This window comes from Hylaeus anthracinus, unplaced genomic scaffold (assembly GCF_026225885.1).
Source record: "Hylaeus anthracinus isolate JK02 unplaced genomic scaffold, UHH_iyHylAnth1.0_haploid 11981, whole genome shotgun sequence".
In the NCBI taxonomy this organism is placed as follows: Eukaryota; Metazoa; Arthropoda; class Insecta; order Hymenoptera; family Colletidae; genus Hylaeus; species Hylaeus anthracinus.
In genome coordinates this window covers 3,173,410-3,196,327 of record NW_026534329.1, presented here as the reverse complement: position 1 = coordinate 3,196,327, position 22,918 = coordinate 3,173,410, and the positions used below count along the sequence as shown (strand labels likewise).

At 42.8% G+C, this 22,918-nt stretch overlaps 1 protein-coding gene across 1 annotated transcript; it reads right to left on the bottom strand.

Moving 5' to 3' along the window:
- Positions 1–685: 685 nt before the first annotated feature.
- Positions 686–16,236, bottom strand: LOC128885386 (tumor necrosis factor receptor superfamily member 4-like). Its single transcript, XM_054139405.1, has 2 exons — positions 15,781–16,236; positions 686–3,622 (listed from the first exon to the last, which is right to left on the bottom strand). The coding sequence occupies exons 1-2, from the start codon at positions 15,844–15,846 to the stop codon at positions 3,158–3,160; spliced, it is 531 nt and encodes a 176-aa protein (XP_053995380.1). The 5' UTR covers positions 15,847–16,236; the 3' UTR covers positions 686–3,157.
- Positions 16,237–22,918: the final 6,682 nt, after the last annotated feature.

The following is a 22,918-nucleotide window of genomic DNA, read 5'->3' as shown; positions in this document are numbered from 1 at the left end:
AATTCATTTTTTATTGTAACTCATCTTCGTGTCTTTCTGCGCTATTTCTTTTATTACGATCGAATTTGCGTTGCTCGTTCTTAGATTAGCGAAGTATATCTTCCTTTTTCATGTAATTTATTTTTTATTGTAAGCTCATCGTATTATTCCGCGATCAACCTGTCCGTTACTAATTAACCAGTAACACGATATTTTTCGAATCGCGACAGAAAAGTCGCGAGACTCACTCTCCATATATACAGTAGTGTATTTACACGTTTGCGCGTGGATCGCTCGCTTTAAGCAGAGATGGACAGATCCTTATCCGAACACGAATTGTTCCATCCGCCATCTGTTATTCCAATAAGGTCTCGCCCATCTCTGACTTCCGGTTGCGCGGAAGGTCGAGGGTCCCGCGACGGACACGCTGAAGCACGGATGTCGTACCGCTATAAAGAGTCTCTCCAGAGGAAGAGAAGCGCTCGGAAATGTCTGGATGCACGCGAATCCTCTTGGAGCATAAGCGGAGGAATTTTCTCTTTCTCGCGGATCCGTCAAGTCGATTCTTACACAAATTTCCCTGGTGGCCACTACGGGTGCCCTCTCCCCGTAATTTTCTATCAGAATTTGTATACCATGAAATTTTAAACCGTCGAGAATCGAAAGAGTTCCCCCCCCCCCGCCGGGGGGGGGGGGGGCCCCGCCCCCGAAGAAAATAAAATTCTCCAATGAAATTCGTACGTATCCAGAGATTCCCTCGGAGATCTTTGGATGTACATGAATATGTTTATACGAGTGTGTACGTATCGTACAGGTGTTCGGGACGTCTTATCCACCGTGGCGCTTGTTTACCTTGAAGGAGTGATATTGGAAAATTGAGATGCTCTCTGACGGTTAAATTAATGGTTTCTGGTGAAAGCAAGAGAAGAAAAGGTATCGAGTTTCGCGACATGCTCGCTACTGGTAGATCGAACATTTTGATCGAAATCAAGTGAACACTCAGGGTTGATCCACGGGCCTATTAGTATCTGGACCTGGGGACTTTCGAAATGATATTATTCGAAATATATTTCAAGTAACGTTATCTTATTCTATTTTAAAGTTATTTGAAAAGATCGTGAAATTCTATAAAATTGTATCGGGTACACAACGAAAGATCTAGAAATAAGGAGCTCTTGGATCCTACCTCTGGTGGATATTATACAAATTGAGCACCTCGGCGAATAAGACTTACAGAACACAGTAGTAATCACGCTAGATTGACATTAAAGGTGTGTCGTAACTCCAACAGCGAAGTTTACTCGAAGGCAAATCGCGTTGCGTTCCACGACTACATTAATTACATTGGAGTGCAGCTATAACGATTTAACCCTCTATTGTACAATGTACCCAAATCGAGTGTCCTATCTGTTTGCCAGTAAAGACAACCTGGGATTTGTACATGACATTTTCCTACGCCTCTAATAACCTTCCAGGTTTGAGTATTAATTAATTCGTGGACATGCAAACAAAATTAATCATCATCAGATTCTAGAACCATTAATTGGCAACCCCTTTACGGAGTAAACAGGTATCGGACGGTCGATCGAAGTATTTGCTGCTTCTCTCGTACATGTAAACCAGAGCTGTAAATTCTTAATCGCCATTAAGTAATTTCTCAATTACTAGTAATGATTACTTTGACCAAGTAATTAAATAATTGCCATTACAATTACTCTGTCGCGTGTAATGGTATTTGCGCTCGCGGTTTCTCTAACATACGCTACCTAATTCAAAAGCGTCAATATCTCCACTATCAACCGCGAAAAGTCGAGTCCCAAAAGCCTCGAGTATCCTAATCATAAAATGATTAATTTTCCTCCAGATAATAAGATTCATTCAATAGAGGGTTAACGAAATAAGACACGCGTTTACACTCCCGCTAGAGCGTTACGATCGCGTTTAATATGTTACACCTTATCACCTACTTATCGACTATGTGACTAGCAACGGAGGATCGAAGGACACCGGTCCGATCGACCTCGCTTCGAAGGTTTTCTTAGCGTAATGGAGAATTAAGAAAGTTGAAAGAACGAGCACCAGAGTTGACGAGTAGTTCTAGGAAGGTTTCAACCGGTCCGGTTGCGACCAAAAGCGTACAATCAGGCTGCGCGAATATTACCGAGTACGATTTCTCCGGTTGATGTTACGTATCCTATGGAAAAGGACGAAAGCTGATCGCCCTCTTCAGCACAGCAGCTAGTTCTCTAATGTCCCCCATCGTGGAAGCATCTCACTTCTCTATGAATTTCAAAGAATGTCCCAGGTCGTCCAATTTTCTTCTCAGTTGGAAAATCGGGGATCAATTTTCGTCCATCGTCCCTGTGACGATTCCTCGGACGATTCAGAAGCCTTCCAATCTCCTTCCTCGAGACACCAAGCGTCCCGAATCCGAGTCTTTGGCTATCTTCCATCGCAGATCTAATGAATTTTTCCAGTGGATTCGATATCCCGATGATTCGACTTGCATTAAGACTCCACCCAAGGCGCGGGAATCTAAAGAGATCTCTTCGCCTCCGAATCACGTCGATTCTGGAGCGGTCCTCCCTGAGCCTCAGGTCTAATGCACTCCTCGAGTATGCTTTTGGAAAGTCTTAGAAGATTTCAAGTTCTCTCTTGGGCTGGCAGATCGATCGTCTAATTAGTTCAAGCTTTAAGAGTCTCTAGAAATATTCCAAACTATAATGTTTCTGTTTGTGTCGGGACTCGAGGCGTGAATGTCTCAAGAGGTGTCTTTATCATCTTCGAATCTGATCCATTCCCAAAAGATTTCGATATTTTCTTGACGAGCCTCAGTTCTAATGCATTTCTCGAATATACTTTTGGAAACTGTTAAAAGATCTCAAGTCTTCTACTTAGGAGTGTTCATTTCGAAAGATACTTAGTGCAAGCTTTGAAAGACTTCAGGATCATTCCAAGCTACGATGATTCTGCTTACGTTGGAACTTGAGACGCGAGTATTTCCATCGAATCCCTGAAGAATTCTGTATCTCCACTCTGCATTTCGAATCCTCACGATTCCCCACACTGTCCGGGATGTACCTTCCAAAAATATCCTACGCAGCCTTTTGAAGAATCTAAACACATTCCAAACTCTCTGGTTAGACCTGCCTTCCACCAGGATGGAAAATCGTCTTGTTTAGAGCCTTTCCAGAGAGTTCAGCTCCTTGGTGACGATCGCCGCCTCGGCGTCCTCCTCGAGGATCTCTTCACCGTCGAATAACTGCTCCTGGCCATCGGGTTCGTTCACCAAAGCGCTCTCCTCGCCGGTTCCCTGAGCGTCTTCCGGTGCGAGGAAGAGGTTTGTCCTTCCGTTGCACTTTCTGTGGTAGTCTGGGTTGTCCGGTGCCGGCCTGTGACAAGAGTCGCAGACAGTGTCGGTCTTGGAGGTGCATGGGTGCGCTTCGTAGAGTCCTGGACCACATCTCGAACAGATCCAGCAGGGGTGGGTGCTATGGTGAGGGCTGTAGGTGCCCGCGGAACACTTTCCGCACTCGGTGTCGCGGCCACGGATACAGCGATTCACCACACCCCAGCCTGGACCGCATCTGCTGCAGTGAGTGCCATCTTTCTGGTGCCTGATGCGGGGCCTGGCCTCGCTCACCTGGAAGAAAAGCAGATGCGCTTGGTTAGAAGTTGGTAGAGTTGAGACGAGCTTGCTTTGTAGAGCGATGGTGGGAATTCGGTTGGAAATGGAATGCTGGACTCTACTTTAGGGATAGGATGACGTTGTTAAAATGGAGGATGGTTTAAATGGAGGTAGAATACGTATACATTTGGATGGATTATGAATCGTAAGATATTCGATTGAATAATACTGTGTAAGAAGGGCTGGAATATCTTCTTCGTCGGTAGAGTCGAGAATTTACTTCGACTCTGATATTCTTTAATATACTTGGACTGCAAATGTTATGCATTTATGGTGACATTTATACTACACAGTAATGTGGGAAAACACGTGTAGAATACATTCTATTAAGCCTACCGCGACTAGTCAAATGACTCCTTTCAAACTTTTGTATGCTTTATATGAATTATATGTATACAATTGTTTCGTGAATTTCACTGAAAACGGTGTCTTTAAGACTAGTCGCCGGTAAGTTTAGTGTTATTTAATATAACGACGTTAATATTACTACTTTTATTTTGTTTTTAGCACAGATTTATCATATTCTTTGTTTGAAACGACGAAGAAGGATTTCGAAGCCATCTTTTCTAAGTTCGCGGAGCGGCGTCGAGGAACAGGTGCCGAAGGATACAGCCACCTGACCGCGAGAGTACACCTTGCGCCTTTCTTTCGTTGGGCATGGGACCACGATCGAGATACAGCACAAATGCTCTGAGCCAAGATGCAAATTAGGATTTCTCAGGTGCCCTTATTATTTCCTGTTTCCATTTCTTACCGCTCCTTCAACGATCTAATCTAATCGACTACCTCATCGATGCTTCAACACAAGTCAAGTCCAAATTGCAACGACTTCACATACAAATAAATAAACTAATTAATTCCATGAGGTGACTGTTGAAAATTGGCTTACTGCGATAAGCTGACAGTCACAGTCACGGTCACCTCAGAGAACTAATTAGAAGGATAGGGATGCAATGTTCCTGAACCAAGCGCTCCAGTTGAACTAATAATAATATAATTTCATTTTTAACCGACTTCGAAAAGGAGGAGGTTACTCAATTCGACATGTATATTTTTTGTTTTTAATGTTTGTTATCTTTAATATTTTTAAAGTTGAAATTTTATGTGTACTTGTAGCATTCACAGGTCTGAAACGAGGCGATAATCTTCGCGAGCATTTCCATCGATATCCAAGAAGGTACCCGACGTAGTTTATTATCTTTTTCAGGATGTTTCGAAGGTGCAAAGATTGTTGCTCGTAATGAAAAGGGCAATCGGGTCCAGAGAAACGAGTCTCGCAGCTGGCAGCAGCCCGGTGCTGGCACGCGCCAACGGTCACCGAGGCATCAGGTGCATCACCGCACCGGGCCCCGTTCTTCAAACCCTGACGATCCTTTTTTTTCCCTTTCGTTTTCTCCTCTCGGTAAGTGACGACCATTCGATTCTCTGGTTGCGCGAGTTCGAGTTGTTTAATCGCGTTGGATGTTCCTTTTAAAACGATACTTCGTCGAGAAGCCATTTTTGGCCCTTCGACAGAAGATACACACAGTAAGAGCCATATTCGTACACACTATGTTCATTGAAGAAATGTAATCGAATTAAATGATAGGTTTGTAGTTGCCAAAAACTGTCATTTAATTTAGACAAACTTCTTTGATAAACACAGAGGGTACGAATGTTTATAGGGCTGACTGTATAAAGACGTTATAGAGTAGGGGAGCCTACCTGTCTCTATCTACCAGCTCATTTTTATTGCATTTATTTTATTATTAATTATATAATTAATACAACAAATATTATTGATAGAGTAAGAGAACTAGGATCTGTCTGTCTGTCTCTGTCTACCATCGGATTTTTACATAAATTCCACGTTAATAACAAACGGTTACCCTTTGTACTTTGAATAATTACGCACACGTATATATTTCACATTCACCTCGATAAAAGCATAGAGATAGAGTACCGCGATTTTCTTTCTCTTTCTAACACTGGGACTTGGAGACTCGCATCATTCACAGCTCTCCTGCTCTACCTACAATGTCTCTCTATGGTCGAGGTGGGCGGAACACGTACAAGTACGCACGTGATCAACGGGTAATAAGTCGAGGCAAAGGTACACGCGGCAATGTAGCCACGAGTGTCATCTTATCGGTCCCGTAACACGAGCCACGCACCTCACGTAAGGATGCACCCTGTCAATTTGCGGGTGAAACGAGTCTGGTGAAAAGGGTTAATAATAGCGATCCCCGTCGTCCAAGGGGACAAATTATCTGAACGTACTCGTCACGCGTACGACATATGCCGTGCTCCTCCTTAATAAAGAAACCAAACTTCGGTGTTTGACGGGAGACAGTTGGCTGCACGATGACCGCTTGCGGTCGCGCTTTTTATTTGGCTTTCTTTGTACCGATGGATACTCGTATGCGGTAACGTGATCACATGTTGCGAACGAGAACTGGTTCGTCCGAAGATGGACTCATAAATAACTATGGGAATAGGTTAACGAAGTTACCATGGTTGTCTCTATGTAGTCACGAATTACGAGTGGCGATGATTGCTATCCATAAAAGTGGTATCCAATTTCGCGTGACATTTCTATTGGATAGTTTACTGTTTATCCTCAGGGCTTGTAGCTACGTTTAATTGTAGCTGCGCGGGTTTTTTTCGAACTCGGGGTACCCGAGCTCTACGAAAGAGGCCCATTGGGCCTTACCCATTCCTAGAGGAAGTGCCGGAAAGTACAGCAATAATAGAAAACAGTGTGATAAAGAATAGCGATAAAGACACACCAAACCTTACGACGTTTCATAAATGGTGGAGTTAATATGGCGGGAAAAAGTGAAATGGGCCTGTATGGTCCGAGCACTGTTAATAAATAAACCAACAAAGTTACTATTTATAGCACAATGATCTCTGCAACAGGAATTGGACGATGGATGTAGGGTACATGGATGAATAACTTGAATTGAAACGTTTGAAAAGAAACTACAGAATTAATTTCCACAAGACATTTTATCCTACGCCACTATACAAAGTAGACAAGAACCTGAAGCAACTGAAGCTGAACTGCTACGTGCTGCCACGGCAAGAAACCACCATCTCCGTAACTTTAGAATACACCCATCGAAACCAGGTACATCGACTGGTTCTGGAGAGAAGTTTGCCTCGGAGGAAGACGAGTTACGCTTTCGGCGTGAAATTATCCATCCAGAGGAGCGGTGCGATCGGTTGCGAGCGAACCAGTGTTGAAAAATAATTTTCTTCGGCACGGCGAGATCGGCGAAGCGTGGTCTCGAAGAAACCATGGAATGTAAGAGGGTTCTTAAGTTTAATCAATGACAAAAGGGTTCTCCTCGCGGGCTGGAACCAAGGAAATTACGTCGTCGGAAAGTAGCCGGGTGTAATCGACGAGCAGACGAGTCGCGCCGGTTGGAAACGGCCCTTAACAATTTCCGATCGTTTTCCAGTCCGGCCTCGTCGTCGTAAAACGTTGGTTAGACACCGAGGTGAAACGCGAGACCGATGAATCCAAGGAATTTGCGGCGCACCCGCAACCGACCAGGCTCGAGTGACCAGGTTTTGAATAAACCGAACAAAAATGGGGAAAGACGATACGAGATGGTCGCAGGTCGAGTCGATTAACTCCCCTTTCTGAATTTTTGCAAATTTTACCTCAACTTTTTCAATAATTACTCCGCTGAAAGGTACGACAAAAGTATCGTTGTCGCAGTTTATTTGTCACTTGACCGATTTTCTATTAGATTAGTGGAGATATTATAAAATAAGAATAGTATTCTACGTGGGCGAAATCGCGGAACACAGCTAGTTAATATTATAATAATTAAGACCCACTGGCACAAAAGCTTCGAGAGCCATGATGTGCCTTTAAACTCGAGACTTCTCAGTCCACGACAACACTTAACAAACCTTTGCCAATTAATGTTATAAAAATTAACGGCCACTGGCACAAAAGTTTCAAGAATTACGATGTTTGTCACCTGTAGAATAAACGTACGACTCGCGATAGATATCTACAACTCCATAGACGCGGATGACCCTTCGTAAGTTGGACCCTTTCGAGAGGCTCCGCCAGGCTAATTACCCAGCGCAGTTGGCGAGTGTAGAAATCATCGTCGATAGATAAAATCGGTTCACATGCCGCCTCGGTAACGACGATCGGAAGGAGGAAAAGGGAATGTGGCGGAAAAAGCGAGCAGGAAGAGAGAGAGGAGCTCTTTATTTCGCGATGCATGCATATATGCATTAGGATTCAGGCCGAAAGGTCGACGTACAGTGAAGATAACGCGTCGAGGGTCGAGGGTGAAGCGAGACCGGTGAAATTAACGAAAGCCCGCGAAACGGAGCTGGAAAGGTGGAAAGAAGAAAAAAAAAAAAAGAGAAAAGATCATGGAAGCGTAGGAAGCAAACCGCTGGCGGGACAGACCAAAGAACGGAGAAAAAGGTAAACCGTGTGGAACAACAGAACCGTTGGGGAGAGGGTAACGGGTGGAACAAAAGGTGCCACGCGGAAACGGAATAGAATAGCGAGAGGAAAAAGAGAGTAAAAGATTGAAAGATGGAGCGGAACGAATGGCTGGGCGGAAAGTTACAGATGTAAACAGAATACAAAAGCAAAGGACAGGCGGGGGTGGGCTGTTCGAGTTTTACAGAGATTTTGTACTCTGGTCTTTTTTTTCGCGACGTTTCTCTTTCTTTTTATTTTTTCATAGTAACGCGGAACAATTTTTCAACGTATTCTCTTTTTTAAACGATGCACCTACCTACGGGTTGTCACTAAAAGTATACACGCACACGCCGGGTTCACCTTCTGTTCACTTTTCCCAAAGTCGCTTTGAAGTTTCAAATAATTACAGCTATAACACTAGATTTATGGCATTGTGACCCATCATGATTTCACAAAGTTTTATACGAAGTGATAAGCACATGTCTGGGCCTCCATTTATTAATATTCACCTTTCGACCTGGCTATTTCGTATTTAAATTCTATTCGTTTCTCTTTTAAAAATTAATTGCACTTAACTAGGCTTAGCTGTAGATCAAAGACTGTATATAAATAAGAAGGGACAATTTGCTGTATCACAAATCACGTTCATTCCTGTAACATGTGAGTTCCAATTGTAATTTGGCCAACGACAGCCAGATGTATTCGATACGACAAACATGTTTCGCAAGGGGTCGAAGGAGTCGGCGTATATCGCTTCGGTAATGAAAATTTAACAAGAAATCTCCGCAAACCAAGAAACTCCTCAAAGCCTCGAGAAAGTTATAAATAGGACGGTCGAAGCACACATTCCGTCAAAAACATATCCACAACGAAACCTGGAGTGTCTGAAGCACTCGCGTAAGAGAAGTGGTTGCGTTCGTCGGCTCCAGAAGCGGCTCTAGTAGACATTGTCAGCGAGTTATTCAGTTCACTGGGGTATTTCGTGCTTTACAAGGCTCATTAGCATGCCATGGGAACCGGGAGCCGTGAGTTCCGCCAGTCTCGACGGTTTTCGCGATCCTCGCCGACCCTGGACTCGACCTACGCGCCGAACAAACCCACAACTAAGCAACCTACGTTCCGCAACCTGTGAGACCGAGTTTCGCTGGCGCGAGCGTCTTCGGGGATATCCGGCTTCCGGTCCCGTAACATCTTCCAAGAACGGGAACGGTTAATTTTACTTTCGCGAGACAAAGCTCCCTGTTGCGAGGGGAATTGAAATTGCGGCGGAAACTGATGTTCCTTGGTTGCCTTACGCTCTGACCCCCGCCTGGTTGGCTCAGTTCATTAATTTTTCCGCGCACGCGGAGACATGGGATTCTCCGGGTACTATATCGATTCATGATAGTGATCGAGACGAGTTGTAAAAATCCACCGTGCTGCGATTTTATCATTTTTCTGAGGATTTGAAAAGGAAGAATGGCGAATCGTTTATTATTCTCTCTTCGTTGACCCTTTGCACTCCTGTATCGAGTGCGACTCGACATCAGTTTTTATCTCAGGAGCTCCTTTGTCGAGTCCCATATTCGACATTCTTCTCGTGTCCAAATCGATAGAGAAGTACATTGTTTCAAGAGATATCGTAAACTTGAAAATCATAAAATACAAGAAAAGTGACAATAAAACTGGTTCCTTCTTTTCAAATATAGTAATTTTATAGAGTTTCGTGTTATCGCGTTTGGACAAAAGTTTTTAAGAATAAAAGAATCGTACGTTCTTATTTTGAAAAATCGGAGTATTTCATCGGTTGTCCATAAATCGACGAAACGTTCAATCGCGGAGCAAAGGTCGAATCCGTCGAAGAGGAAATTAAAAGAGAGAGAAATTTCTATGGCGCGCCATTCGTCTACCAGGAAGGAATGATTTTCGATTGGAATTTATCGGCGCGACGGCAGCATACCGGCGTGGAAAAAAAAAAGGGAGGGACACAAAAGCCACCGCAATTACTACTTCCGCTTTGTCCGTCGTGCCGGAAGTCCTATTCATACGCGTCACTATGAGCGCCGTTACTTCCGTCATTGTTGTTACGGATCTACGGACGCTTGTATATCATCCTCTTTCTATTTTCTTTTCTTTACAAGCCCTTTTGTCGCGCGATAATCGTCCCTTAATTGTGAAATTTCTACTAGTCGATTCGACCCGTGCATCCCAAACTTTTAAGACGAGGTGGGTGACCTCGTTAACGACTAAATTATTTATTTCATTAGTTTTAATTGCACGTAATAATCGATGTATCGATCGAGGAGTTTAGACATTGCAAGTATTTATTATTCGCTATTTCTTATGTTAGCCTTCTTTACGTTACATGTCAATTGGTCGATAAAGGAGACACGGTGTAAAATATAATTTTGGCATGATTGTCATCTAAGAAGTCAGAGAAACTGAACGTTTCAATAATTTCAATAACGGTTTGTTAGAACTTGGCAGAATTTGCTGTGAAATATTTCGTTCGTCTCGAAGCTTTTTTATTCGACGTATCACGGATAAACAGTTGTTAGCTACGTAGATACGAATTTCGCCCATCTCTGACCTGGAAGCTCGCGTGTTCCATAAAACGCAAACGAGGAGCGATTTAAAGACATGCCGTATATCTCCGATTCTGTAAATAAACAAAGAACACGACCGAATGGCAAAGCGCACGGTTTCGCGAATGCGAATTTCTACATTCCCCGACGACCCACACCTTCCCAGCAACGCGGGTAAATGGGTCGCCTTTCACGAGAGCGTTTCTTCAGCGGGATCCCGCGCGGCTCTGGTGGACCCATCGAATATTTAGCGATTTTAGCAAAACTTACGGACAAGGCTCAACCGTGACTACGAAGCGTTGCTCCGTGCAGAATCGATCACGCGCGAAAAGCATGCAGAAGTGAGAAGCGTGCGCCGCGTGAAACGCTCCGCGTTGCCGCCGCAAACGAATTCCCGCATCGCTCGAATCCGCGTGGAAACGAAGGTATTCGACTACTGTAAAGTTTCAAGCGTTTCGTAGCATTGTTCCAAGTGAAGAGGATCGCAGAAGCAAAACAACAAAATCAATTGCGTTGATTAACGTACGTTACGTTTACCTTTCATTCGCGTATTTTACAACAATTTACATTCCAAATAAAAATGTTTTCCACGAAAATAAAGTTAACGAATTTGAGCATCGCGGTATTGCTCCTCGCGGCCTCGACATTTCGAAATCCTGCTAAATTGCTGTCCGCGGGCTACCGTGTTTATACAACGTCGAGCTCGCCACCGGATTTTCCGCCGTGCCTCGCTGTGCGACCCACGCGCGCACAAATACACTGTTTTTCCATCATTGTTTTCTGCAATGCCAACTTTTCATTAGAAATGTGTGATTCAGTAATAACACGTCGTTGTTGGACAGTGGAGGTTCATGCGGATTTGTATTTTTCTGCGGATAGCGAACAGAGTGGTTGGACCTGTGTAATTAAGTTTAATAATATCTTTTATTTTCGTAACGTTGGTATCGTGCTAGTTGTTTCCAGATCAATATTTATGTAATATTTCATCGTTCGTGTAATGATGGGAGCGTACAATGCTATGTCAGTAATAGATATCAAAGTAGTAGTCATTATGATAAAAATTGGTCGACATTTGGTCGACAAAGTGTTAACTGTATATTTAGTCGTCTAATCATTGCAACATTTTGTATTTTTATTTTTTATGTTTTATATATTCATGCATCTGTTCGCGTCATCCTACATTTTCGTATATCTGCGTATAAATGCACAAATACCCGCGATCAATCTTTCAAAGCGCGATGTCTGTTTCGTTCTTGGGGTTCGAATGCCATCAATCGCTTTGAGCGGCATAGAAAACGGAGAAGGGAACAAGGAAAGTTTTCGAGCAACCGCGAGCAGTGTCGTTCTTATTGTTGAACTTGGTGGCAGACTTTCCCAGTCGCCGCTGGTCGCACCCTGTTGCATTTATGCAACGGTCCGTGGAGCGTACTCAAAGGGTTGGGGAGGTTTGCGCACGTGTAGAGGAGGAGCTGGACAGAGGAGGTCAAGCTGACTCGAGCGACGAAACACCGAAGCCAGAGTGCGGTGTCACGGCACAGTGAACTTTTCCCTCGGTGGCTTTTGACTGCTGAGGAGGGCGAGGATCGTCTGGCCCCGCTTCCAGCAGGAAGGCCCCGACTCGCCTCACCTCGAGGGTGAAACGAATCGACGCAGCTGCGCTCCCGACTCTGATAATTATCTTCGCTCGCTACCACCCTATTGTTCCACGGACCGCCTCCCTATCGGCCGTATATTCTGTCCAGGTTGGGCCCTGGTCCCTTTTGCGGCCCTCGGGGCCCTCGTCGATTCGACTCGACGCACCTCCTACGCAGCTGCGACTCGAGAGACCATCCAGAGGGAGAGACTGTTGCGCGATGCAACTACGGAGAGTACCACCAGGCTGTTACCATCCTGCTCTCCGAGAGAATTGCGGTGGATGGGCACTCAGGGTGGAATCTAATGCGTGGAATCCACTTCTGGGATTACATCCACCTCTTACTTGGGAATACAAGCTTTCGGTACTAAGTATTCGATGGAAATGCTGCGCGCGAATATTACAAATATTTAGACGTACGCTTTGACATTTCTGACAGTTTGACCCTCTATGACCTCGCGTAACTAAAATATCGACACTTTACCAAATAATTTTAGTTTCTCCACAAGATAACACGTACTACTTCATCGTGGAATGAGCCGTTAATCGATTAACTCTACTTTTTAAGGAATCTATTATTTATTATTGTTATTATTGTAATAACATTGTAACCGATAACAATATCGATGTAACTGCCCTGCAAGTTGTCTGCGGCATAAAATGAAATCGGACTCGTTGAACACAATACGTTGCCGGTAACGATGGCGACCTTAAAAACGACGTTCCCCCTCGACGTTTCCGTACTTCTTGCTAAAAGAGTAAAAAGCTACGCCGAAAAGAAGACGGGCGCGCGTTTTTTGTCATTTCTTAAACGAGCGCGGCCGACGTGACAGAAAGAGTTTCCTGAACTGCGACGAGACACAGCGGGGTTTTTTTCTAATTCCCTCAACAGCCATGAATGCGAACAAAATTGCAACAATTTGCGCAGGATAAGGCACTGCGCGCTTCTATTTTCCTTTCTCTTTGGGGACCTGGTGGCGGGGACTTGTTACTTCGGTATGTTTATCGTATTAAACGATACGGGAAATAAAAAAAAAGAAAGAAAGAAAAAGAAAAGTCATTTTATTCGAGGGGTAAGGGGCGCTTAAAAATTTTAATTTTGGTATTTTCTTGAACATTTCAAGAATATTCTCAAGTTGATCAGACTAAAATGACAAAGTTATGACTCTCGATAGTAAATGTGTGAAGTTTTAGATGATCCATTTTTTTGGAGATACTCTAGCAGATCGCTGATATCTCCAAGAATTTATTATATTTCCGGATGAAAATTTTCGTGTTATTTCCTCAAGCATACATCCTTCGAACATAGGAACGCTGATTACGAAATATGTCAATCGAGCATAGAAGAAAATTCGCCTTTTTTCGACCTCGCAATTTTGGAGATCCTCTAGTAGATCGCTCATATCTACAAGAATTTTTTATATTTCTGGATGAAAATTTTGCTGTTAGACTTTCAAGCATGTATCTTTCGAATAGGAAAACACTGATTATAAGCATATAAACCAATTACAGATCAAAATTCGCGAAGAAGTGCCTTTTTCGCCCGACCCCTTAACTGGTTCATGGAGCAGAACCGCTTTCCATTACATCGAATCGTCGATTCTGTATCTCCATATTCGACCCCACCCTCGGCTCGCGTGCAAGTGGACAGTGACAGTATTTCGCACTATGTTAGAGCACAAGCGGGAATAGCTACCGACACACGAAAGAAACGAGCTTTCTCAGGAACAGCTAGCCTTTTGTCAGCTCCCACGACTCCTCCGCGTGCGTTCAGACTTTCCAGCGACACTGATCCCTTCGAATCTCCTGTATTCCCAGCTCCTTCGCGCCTCTTTTCTCTGCCTTTATTTCGCTGGCGATTTTCCTCGGTTCCTCGTTTTTTTAATTTTGCATCATCCTCGAGTTTATTCTTTGCCGTGGTATCGTTTATTATCTTTAAAGAAAGGAAGTGAAGAGTCTACCTCCTGGGACATTGTTTGTTACTAATTCTGTAGTCAATGATATAGCAAGATAATGACGAACACTGAATTTATCGTCATGTTGTGTCAGTTGCACTAAAAATTCTATTTTTGTCCAATTTTGACCATCAGGACCAGAACGATTTTACCATGCTTCCAAGGAATTTCCATAGTGTTTATATTTTGTATAGAAACAGACATTCCTTAAAGAATGCGATAATTGTCAAGAATATTCGAGTGAGAATTTGCATCTTATCGATTTGCATCTTAAATGGTTTCCAAGACTTATCTCCTCCCCAAACGCTTTTTACGAACGATTCTAATATCTAATTGAACACGTTCCCTTATTCTGTTCACCTCGTGCCCGATAAAATGTACTGGTTTTAACAATTGGAAACTGTTGGATTTGCAAATGGGAGATTCGTTTCGATCCCGAAGGTGTCGAAAGTCTGCGGAGGCTTGAAACTTCGAACATCTGATTGTCGTTGTCCATGGAATACCGAAGTGTTCGCGAAGTATCCGTAGCCTGTGGAGCCCGTTAGATATCGATGACTCTAAAACTTTCATGATATTTACGACTTCGGAGACTTTCGGGACATTTGAGACTTTCGAGACTTTCCAATCGCGAATGCCTCGCCGTACGTTTCGAGACTTCCCGAAGTCCTCGAAGTCGAGAAGGTTTAAATCCTAATCGCTGGGTTCGAATCGGTTCGAAGGCTGAACGTCAAAGTGCGTTCGTCGGATTAACGACTGCGAGGATCGATTCTGTCTAAATATTTAACAACGGCCGGGGCGTAATTGTCAAGAATTATCGTTTCCTCCGCGGTGTTCAAGATCGTAGCGCGTTCCTTACGCAATTCATCCTGTTTCGATCGCGAATCGTGCCCCGCTGAGCGCGTACGACGTTGCGTACCCGCCACGAAGGCGAGATAATGTTTTCGATGAAATTAGAGAAATTGTTTTATCTCTCGCAAAAGTGCAGGCACTGTCGAGCAATTATTTCTTCGATTATCCGAGTATCTGAGGATCGATATATACGAGTGTTACCGATAGAAATTAATTAAGTATTTACTTTTGTTATTGTTGATTTTGTTAGATTAAAGTATCAGCCTTCGTAAGAGCGAAACACGCTCGCGTGAAGTCACACGTGCTCTTTTGAAATGTGCGACGGAGAGAAAATTAAAAAAAATTATATGTGTTTTCTTTTTTATTTTTTTTTTTTTTTTTTAAACAAATAGTAACTTAACTTTAGAAGAGCTCAGGATTAATTCCTACACCTAATATAATTGAGTATCTTCCACGAAGGTGGAAGAATTGTTTATCTGAAGAAGTGTCATATTAATGAAACAGACAGGTGTTTCATGTGTGATTTTTAGTACGACGAAAAACGAAAAATTGTATGCATTTTTTTTTTTTTTTTAAACAAATAGTAATTTAACTTCAGAGTAGCTCAGAATTAATTCCTACATCTAATATAATCGACTGCCTTCTACGGAGGTGGAACAATCCCTTACCTGGAGAAGAGCGCCGATCAAGCAGACGCCAAAGACGACGACGATTAATCCTCGTCCAGGAAGCATCTTCTTCGTCCTCTTTCCTCTTCTTATCCTCGATATCTCGTGGAAGCAACGATCGACTACGGCTCTACGTCCCACGCGATTCCTTCGGCTCGGTGGTGCACATCGATCACTGAACGAATCGGTTCTACTCGATATCCGACCAGGATACGAGAGTGTCCGCTTAAAATCCGTTTTCCACGGTTCACGACCCGACCGCGCGATTCCCTCGATCGTCGAACGATACGACTCACTGCTCTTCGCCGTCGATCGATCCTCGAGATCGACTAGCGCGCGATTTCGATCGGTTTCCAACGAATAACGAAACGGATCGGCGAACGGTCTCGTCGTTACTTCGGCGAAGTAAGTCGGTGTCGGTCTCGAGGATAACCGCGGAACGGAGGTCCTGCTTCGAAGGAGGCTGAACGGGAATTGAGGGAACAGCGACAGTGCAGCTGTTATTGTTGAACACGCGCTCGGTCACGTGGCCGACCCCCACCTGGTCAGCACTCCAGACACCCTGGAGCAACTTCTGCGGTTCATCGAAGGGGGATGATGCGTACCTATGATTTTTTAGACGGTCGATGATCCATACCCATTTGGAGACTCTTTTCTCGCGGATCGTCGCGTCGATTGGGGAGATTTGTGATTTGGATGGCGAGGGAAATCAAATTTGTGAGGTTCAAGGCTTGTACTGTTAGGGGTTGTTTATTGGATTTAGGGTAAATTTCGTTGCTAGAGCTCTCTTTCTTTCTGTGTACGATACGGATAGATTATACTGACGTAAGGTTAAGGTAGAATAATATAGATTGTGAAATTTATGTACAAGGTTGGCACTGTTAGGGGTTGTTTATTGGATTTAGGGTAAATTTGGTTCCTAGAGCGCTCTTTCTTTTTCTATACGATATGGATAGATTATACTGACGTATGGTTCAGGTAAAATAATATAAAATTTATATACCTACAGCAGAGGTTCTTAAACTATGGGTCGCAACCCCAAATGGGGCCGCTTTAAAAATACAAATTCAAACATGCAAATTTATTAAACCACCTTGCGAGGAGTCATTCTTGTTATCTTAGTCACTGTAACAAAAATTCGCCATTCCAAAATGACGTAACTTCATTCTTTCCTTTTTTAACATGTTTCAGAATACGCCCACGCATCACTGTTTCAACGATTGGCTGCCAGACGACAGTTTTCGAGATCATCAGCTGTTATGCTACCATAGAAAGGGGATTATCTTCGCTTCGAAATGACGCGAGTAAAATTATCACTGGCTCTCCGACTGTGCGAGTATCGAAGCTGTGTCTGCCAAGGCGGTAAGAGGCGCCTTCGAAAGGGCAACTGGTGGGAGGTCCGCAGAGTCGATTCTTTTATGTTGATTCCACCGTAATCGCGTCTAAAGCAACGTTTGCTGTACAAAGTCCATGCCACGCGAGCATTAACGTTAACAGACGTCGGAAGGAGCAAAGAACCACAGAGATTTCCGTCTGACGTTGCTTTGCTATTGTCCCTTTGATCGGCTTTTGCTGGGGCCGCGCGGTACGTCGGAATTCATTCGTTAAACAGCGAAAATGGTTCACCGACTTCGGTGACGACTGGGACGAAAATAATCGACCGACAATTTCTTCAGTTTACCTGAAGCGATGAAACACAAGAAAGAATTGAAAGAAAAAAGTGTCCCTTCTTTGAATCGCAAGGGTAATTTGAATAACACTGCTGTTGCGCGTAATTATTATGAAAATAATACCAGTGAAGTTTATCGAGGCAAAGACGTAGTCGAGCACAGAAATTGGCGAAATGTATCGTAATCACGAATTTATTCTGACCGAGCAATCGTAATTTTAGCGATCCTTCGATCTGATCTAAACATGCCCAACTCTACTGCACAACATTTTCTTACGAGGACCTTTAATAATACCGGAAGTTCAATAATCTACTCCATTAACAAATGGTCCATGATCTCCCTCGGATACAGGATCGCTCGATTACGATTCTGGCCTATTAACGAATTTATTCTGACTGACGTATGATAATTGAGGGGAGTTCTTCGATAAGGAAGCAGCTCTATTTTTTCAAATTTTTGGGAAATTAAAAAAGAAGAGAACGAAATTCTCTTTCAAACACATGTGCTTATTTTGTTCTTCAAATATTTCTCGATACAGACGAAAAATGCAGAATACAAAAAATCGTGCAACTAGTGCAAAAGTCATTCTTTATTATTGCACCACGAAAAAAGGGATTTTTACCATCTGCGATTATGTTCTAGCCTCAAAACCGTAAAAAACCGGAGCTGCCTCTTTATCGCAGCACACCCCTCGATTTTAGTAATCCTACGATCTTATCCGAGCCAACTCCGGTGCTCGATATTTTCTTACTCCTCCAATGATACTGTAAGTTCGATACCACCACCGTTTAATTCGAGCGTTAATTGATCAATTAACGGATGGTCCACGTTCTCCTCCGGGTACAGGATCATTCGATGATGATTCTGACGCGCCAACGAATCGTCACGAACGCCGGCTGTCGCGCGAGCAGATTGCAAGCACCTGTCCTACAGAAAATATCCTCTGGTGGATATTCAACGACGAAGCTGGCACGGCAGAAGGTTTGTCAGCTGCTACCGCAGCTGAGGTAACCGATCGTCCTCCATCGGTGCGGGATGACGATATATAGATCGCAAAATTCCGCTTTCGATCCGTCCTGGACCGTGCTCCGTCTCGATCTCGAGTTTCACGAACCAACTGCTCCGCGAGCCGGAGATTTTTCAATCTGTCGATATTACGCCACATATTTTTCCAGAGATCGTATTTCATCGTTAGGCTTTCAAGATCGCGTAGGTGCTTTCTAGGATGCACCGATGCGTCGAGTATGTAAATAGGGACGCGTTCGACCATCGTGGTCCATCTGGCGACACTTAGAGAGGACCTCATACTTGGAAGACTTTAAGAATCGAACGTGTTATACTTTCAATGTTTTGTGTTCAAAAAATGTTAGGTGTAGAAACGATTTCTGTGCATTTATATTTGTAACTTTAGTTACATATTTACTCGTCATTCTGGTACGTTCAAGTACGAATTTTCTAAATCGTCAACCTGATTTCTATTACGGTGTATTTATACGCTAAGTCTTAGTCTGATGGCTTTATCGTGAGAACTGTATCACGCGTATGAGATTTTCTACAGTGACCTCTCAACGAAGACGAATTCGAGAAACTAAATGGTTGGCAATTTAACATATAATAACGAAATGACAATTAAATATTAGGCATATAAAAAATTTCTGCGCTTAATGAAAAACCTGTGGACCAAAACTTTATTCAATTCGACATCCGTGGTCGTTCAACTGTCTCCTTGTACGTTTCTCTCGCACGCGTTGCCTTTCGATAAGGAAAGGCGAAATTTATGAAGAATGTTAAGAAAACGTTACATCATACATCGTATAAGCTTCCGCGTTACGTGTTCCCCATACGATACGAAGTTACGACGCGTGTCAGCTTCGAGTTTCCGAAACATCTCCCCAAAAATCCATCGTTTTTTGTGAGGTCGTGGAGCGTGCAGGTTGGTTTCGAGTTCCTCGCTCGATTGCTCGGAAATTTCACCTCGCGCAACGTATTAAATTCGCTAGAAATGCTACGAGACGTGTCTTTTCGTCGCGTACTCGATATTTACAGTCCTGCGTGGTCGTGTTACCGATAGGAAACCCAAGTACGATAGAAGCTCCATAATTTGTATCGAAATAAACGCGAATATTCTTCTTTATATCCACTTTCTATGACATTCGATGGTATAGACTTCGAAAAGGAAGAGGTTACCCAATTCGACGTGTATATATTTTTTTCTTTTATTCTCTCTTCGAGGTTTGTATTGTATAAGAATTTCGATCGCCTCTGGAATCAAAAATTAACATAATTCAAGTGGATACGGGTGTCGTGGTCCAAAAAGATAAGAATCTGATAACCATGGTTAAATGGCCAGTGTTTTATAAGAGACGTGATCAGTCTGCAAATAAATTGTATACACCGCACGCTTCTGAATTATGTCAATGCAAGTCTATGCGGGTTCTGTATGAAACGTGTTGCTGGAAGAAAAAGACGGCACAAGGGACACCTGGATGTCCTCGTTATCGTTGCGTTTCTCGATGACGATCATTTCATCCGACGCGATACCGTTTTCTCGATGGATACCAAATTAGATATTTTTGAATGTTCGTTACCTGTTTGCTCGTTTTCCTTCGAATTCTATTTAGTCCCGAGCCTTGCGAAGCTATACCACGTCACCTTCTATAAATGCGGTATTCGAGGCGTTCGTTTCAAGTGCATCGTCTTATCAGTTTTATTAAATGGGAAAGGTCAGCTCGGTGAAAGCAACGCGAACGGAAGAAACGCCACAAACAACGAATAAGATTCAGCACCGATTGCTGCTACGAGAAGAGAGGCGAATAGCGACCAAAGCTTAAAGGGACCGGAATCGAGGTCGATAAAGTACAGAAAACGCCAACGCCAAACGATAATTAATCGACTGGATGTCGAGCGAAGGCAATAATAATCGAGAGACTCCGGTAGACGAAGATTGCAAAAGATCTAGTCCAGCTGTTGATTCCACGAGGCCTGTAGACCGAGCGTTTCCCATACATAAATAACGCCTCGCCTACACCCACCGTATTATATGGTCCCATTATATCGTATTATATCAACCAGCCATTATCCGGCCTCTTCTCTCGTTGCTTCATCTCCGTCCTCGGGTATCGTCAGCTGAACCAGACATTCAGAAAGAGCGTTGTCTCGTACAGAATGATTCGCGACACAATTTATCGTTGCTACCGAACGCTTAAGAACCGACGTTCCTTTAGAGACTTCCTGTGCGGTAATTACTAGACTCGAGGATATTTATGCAAAATTAATATTCGCTGGAGAAATTAATTATCTGGCTTCTAGGATTAACTTGCTATTTATTTACGAAGAATCGTGCGAGTTTTAATCTTCGGTTACACATTCCAAGAGAGTATATATAATTATAAAATGATATTTCAAAGTGTGATTCGTTACTGTTGCTCTTTACTGTTCGTTATTAAATATTCTTGTTTAAACTAGAGTTATAGATAAAGAGGAAATAGTATTCGAATTGTTATTAATATTGAAGCAAATGCTGCATGTTACTGTATACATTATGAATGTTTAATCGATTCGGAGATATCAATTTTTATTGCATCTCGAAATTTCGGATTGTTGTTATAATTAGTATTAGGTGAAGGAATTAATTCTGTTAAACACAACGCGATGGACTGGCGATGAACAATAATCTGAAAAGCATCTGTCGAATGTCAAAGAGGAAACAAGGAGAATAACATTAGCGAACCGGAAACTGGGAGCCAAATTTCGCCCTTTTGCCTGGCTCACGGCACCGTGAACGATCGCATGAATTAACATTTTGATGCCGCGAGTCGTCGGGTAGTTTTAATTTATAATTAAGACCCCCGGGCTAATTGCAGTCGACCGGGGACCAGACTCGTAACTGCACTGTCGAATAATTAATGATGTGTTTGCTATCTGGCGAACCTGTAGTTAGGCTTGCATTCTCGATAAGACGTTTCGTCGACTCCCTATCGCGGATCTTACAAATTCAAACCACGCTTCGTTGCTCGTAGCGTATAATTTTAATGTTTCTCTTGTTGGAAATCAATTGTGTCCCAAAATCTTCGGGATATCATTCCTGAGAGTTTGGATATTTTGAAAACATCGTGATAGGTGTATTTTTGTAGGAATTTCTGAATTATAGTAGTCTTGACAGAATCTTTTATTTGAATCGATTGTAGTATCGAACAGTGACCAACTGCGGTGCTAGTTAATTATAACGAGACCTTGTTGATAAACTATCGACAGAGAGTAAGGTAGATATCTGTTGAATGGTATCAAGAAGACTAAGAATTACCGACCGTACTCGTTTAAGGTCGGTGACTCTGTCAACCGTAATACCAAATTCGGTAACGTTTACAAATTCAGAAATATATTATTTTGTAGATTGGCAAAACAAAGCATAGAAATCATAGAATAGGCTCGTCGTTCGCTTCAAGTTTGTGCATTCGCGAGATACAGATACTTAGGAATAATCAGCTTTATCGGCTGCACAAACTGAAGTACCGACCACGTGATATATTAATAGGTTAGAGCGCGCTCTACACTTTGGAACAGTGACTAAGAATGACGATCAGTCATCGAAGTCGGTAAACGTAGTTTCTGTCGATACTGGAAGGCTCAACAAATGTTCTGACAAACGAGTAACGTCAGTTCTTTAATTAATCTTTAAATAATGAATCACTGTACGTGGAATTAAAAATATTTCCAACGTTAGAACTACTCCAGCGCTTTCCTCAAATTTTTAAATCACCGAAACAACTCTTCGAAGTTTGGAGAGTAGAATAATCAAGACAATTTTTCAAAGTTTATACAAGTTTTATACAAGTTTTATACAAGTTTAGAATTTCATATTTCAGACACTTTCGAGGTAGATACTCTTCATGCTAGTATTGTCTTAACATTCTTCCCGCTGTCGGAAACAGTTCCGGAGCTCTTCAAAGGGAAGATTGTACGTAGCCTCCAGCGATTTTCTTTCATTCCCTGCACATCAAGGAAAAATTCCTCCTTTCATAGTTTTCTTTAATCGTGGGAATAGGAAAGTAGCACGGAGCGAAATGGGGCGAGCAGGGTAGGTGAAAATCAAGCGCCATGTTGTTTTTGCCTAAAACTGACCGATAAGATCCCGAGGTGCCTTATCAAAATTGCATGATGAATTTCTTAGGAACTTATTTCCCTCGTGTATTTCCTATTCGCATCCTTGCATTAACTATTCATTTAACAAACGTTTCATTCCAGAAAAAACTTCGCGAAGTAGATAATTACACTTCTACTATTCTAATCATACGTGTTCTTTGAATTGCATCGTATTGACATGATTCTCATATGAATATGAAAATTAGCAGACAAATATGCGCAAGCTGGCACGAGCCAACGCGAACGTTGTCTTTATATTCTCTGTTAAAACTATAGATAAATTAACGATTATTTCAGCCTTCTGGTGTCTCGAGTGATTCGACATT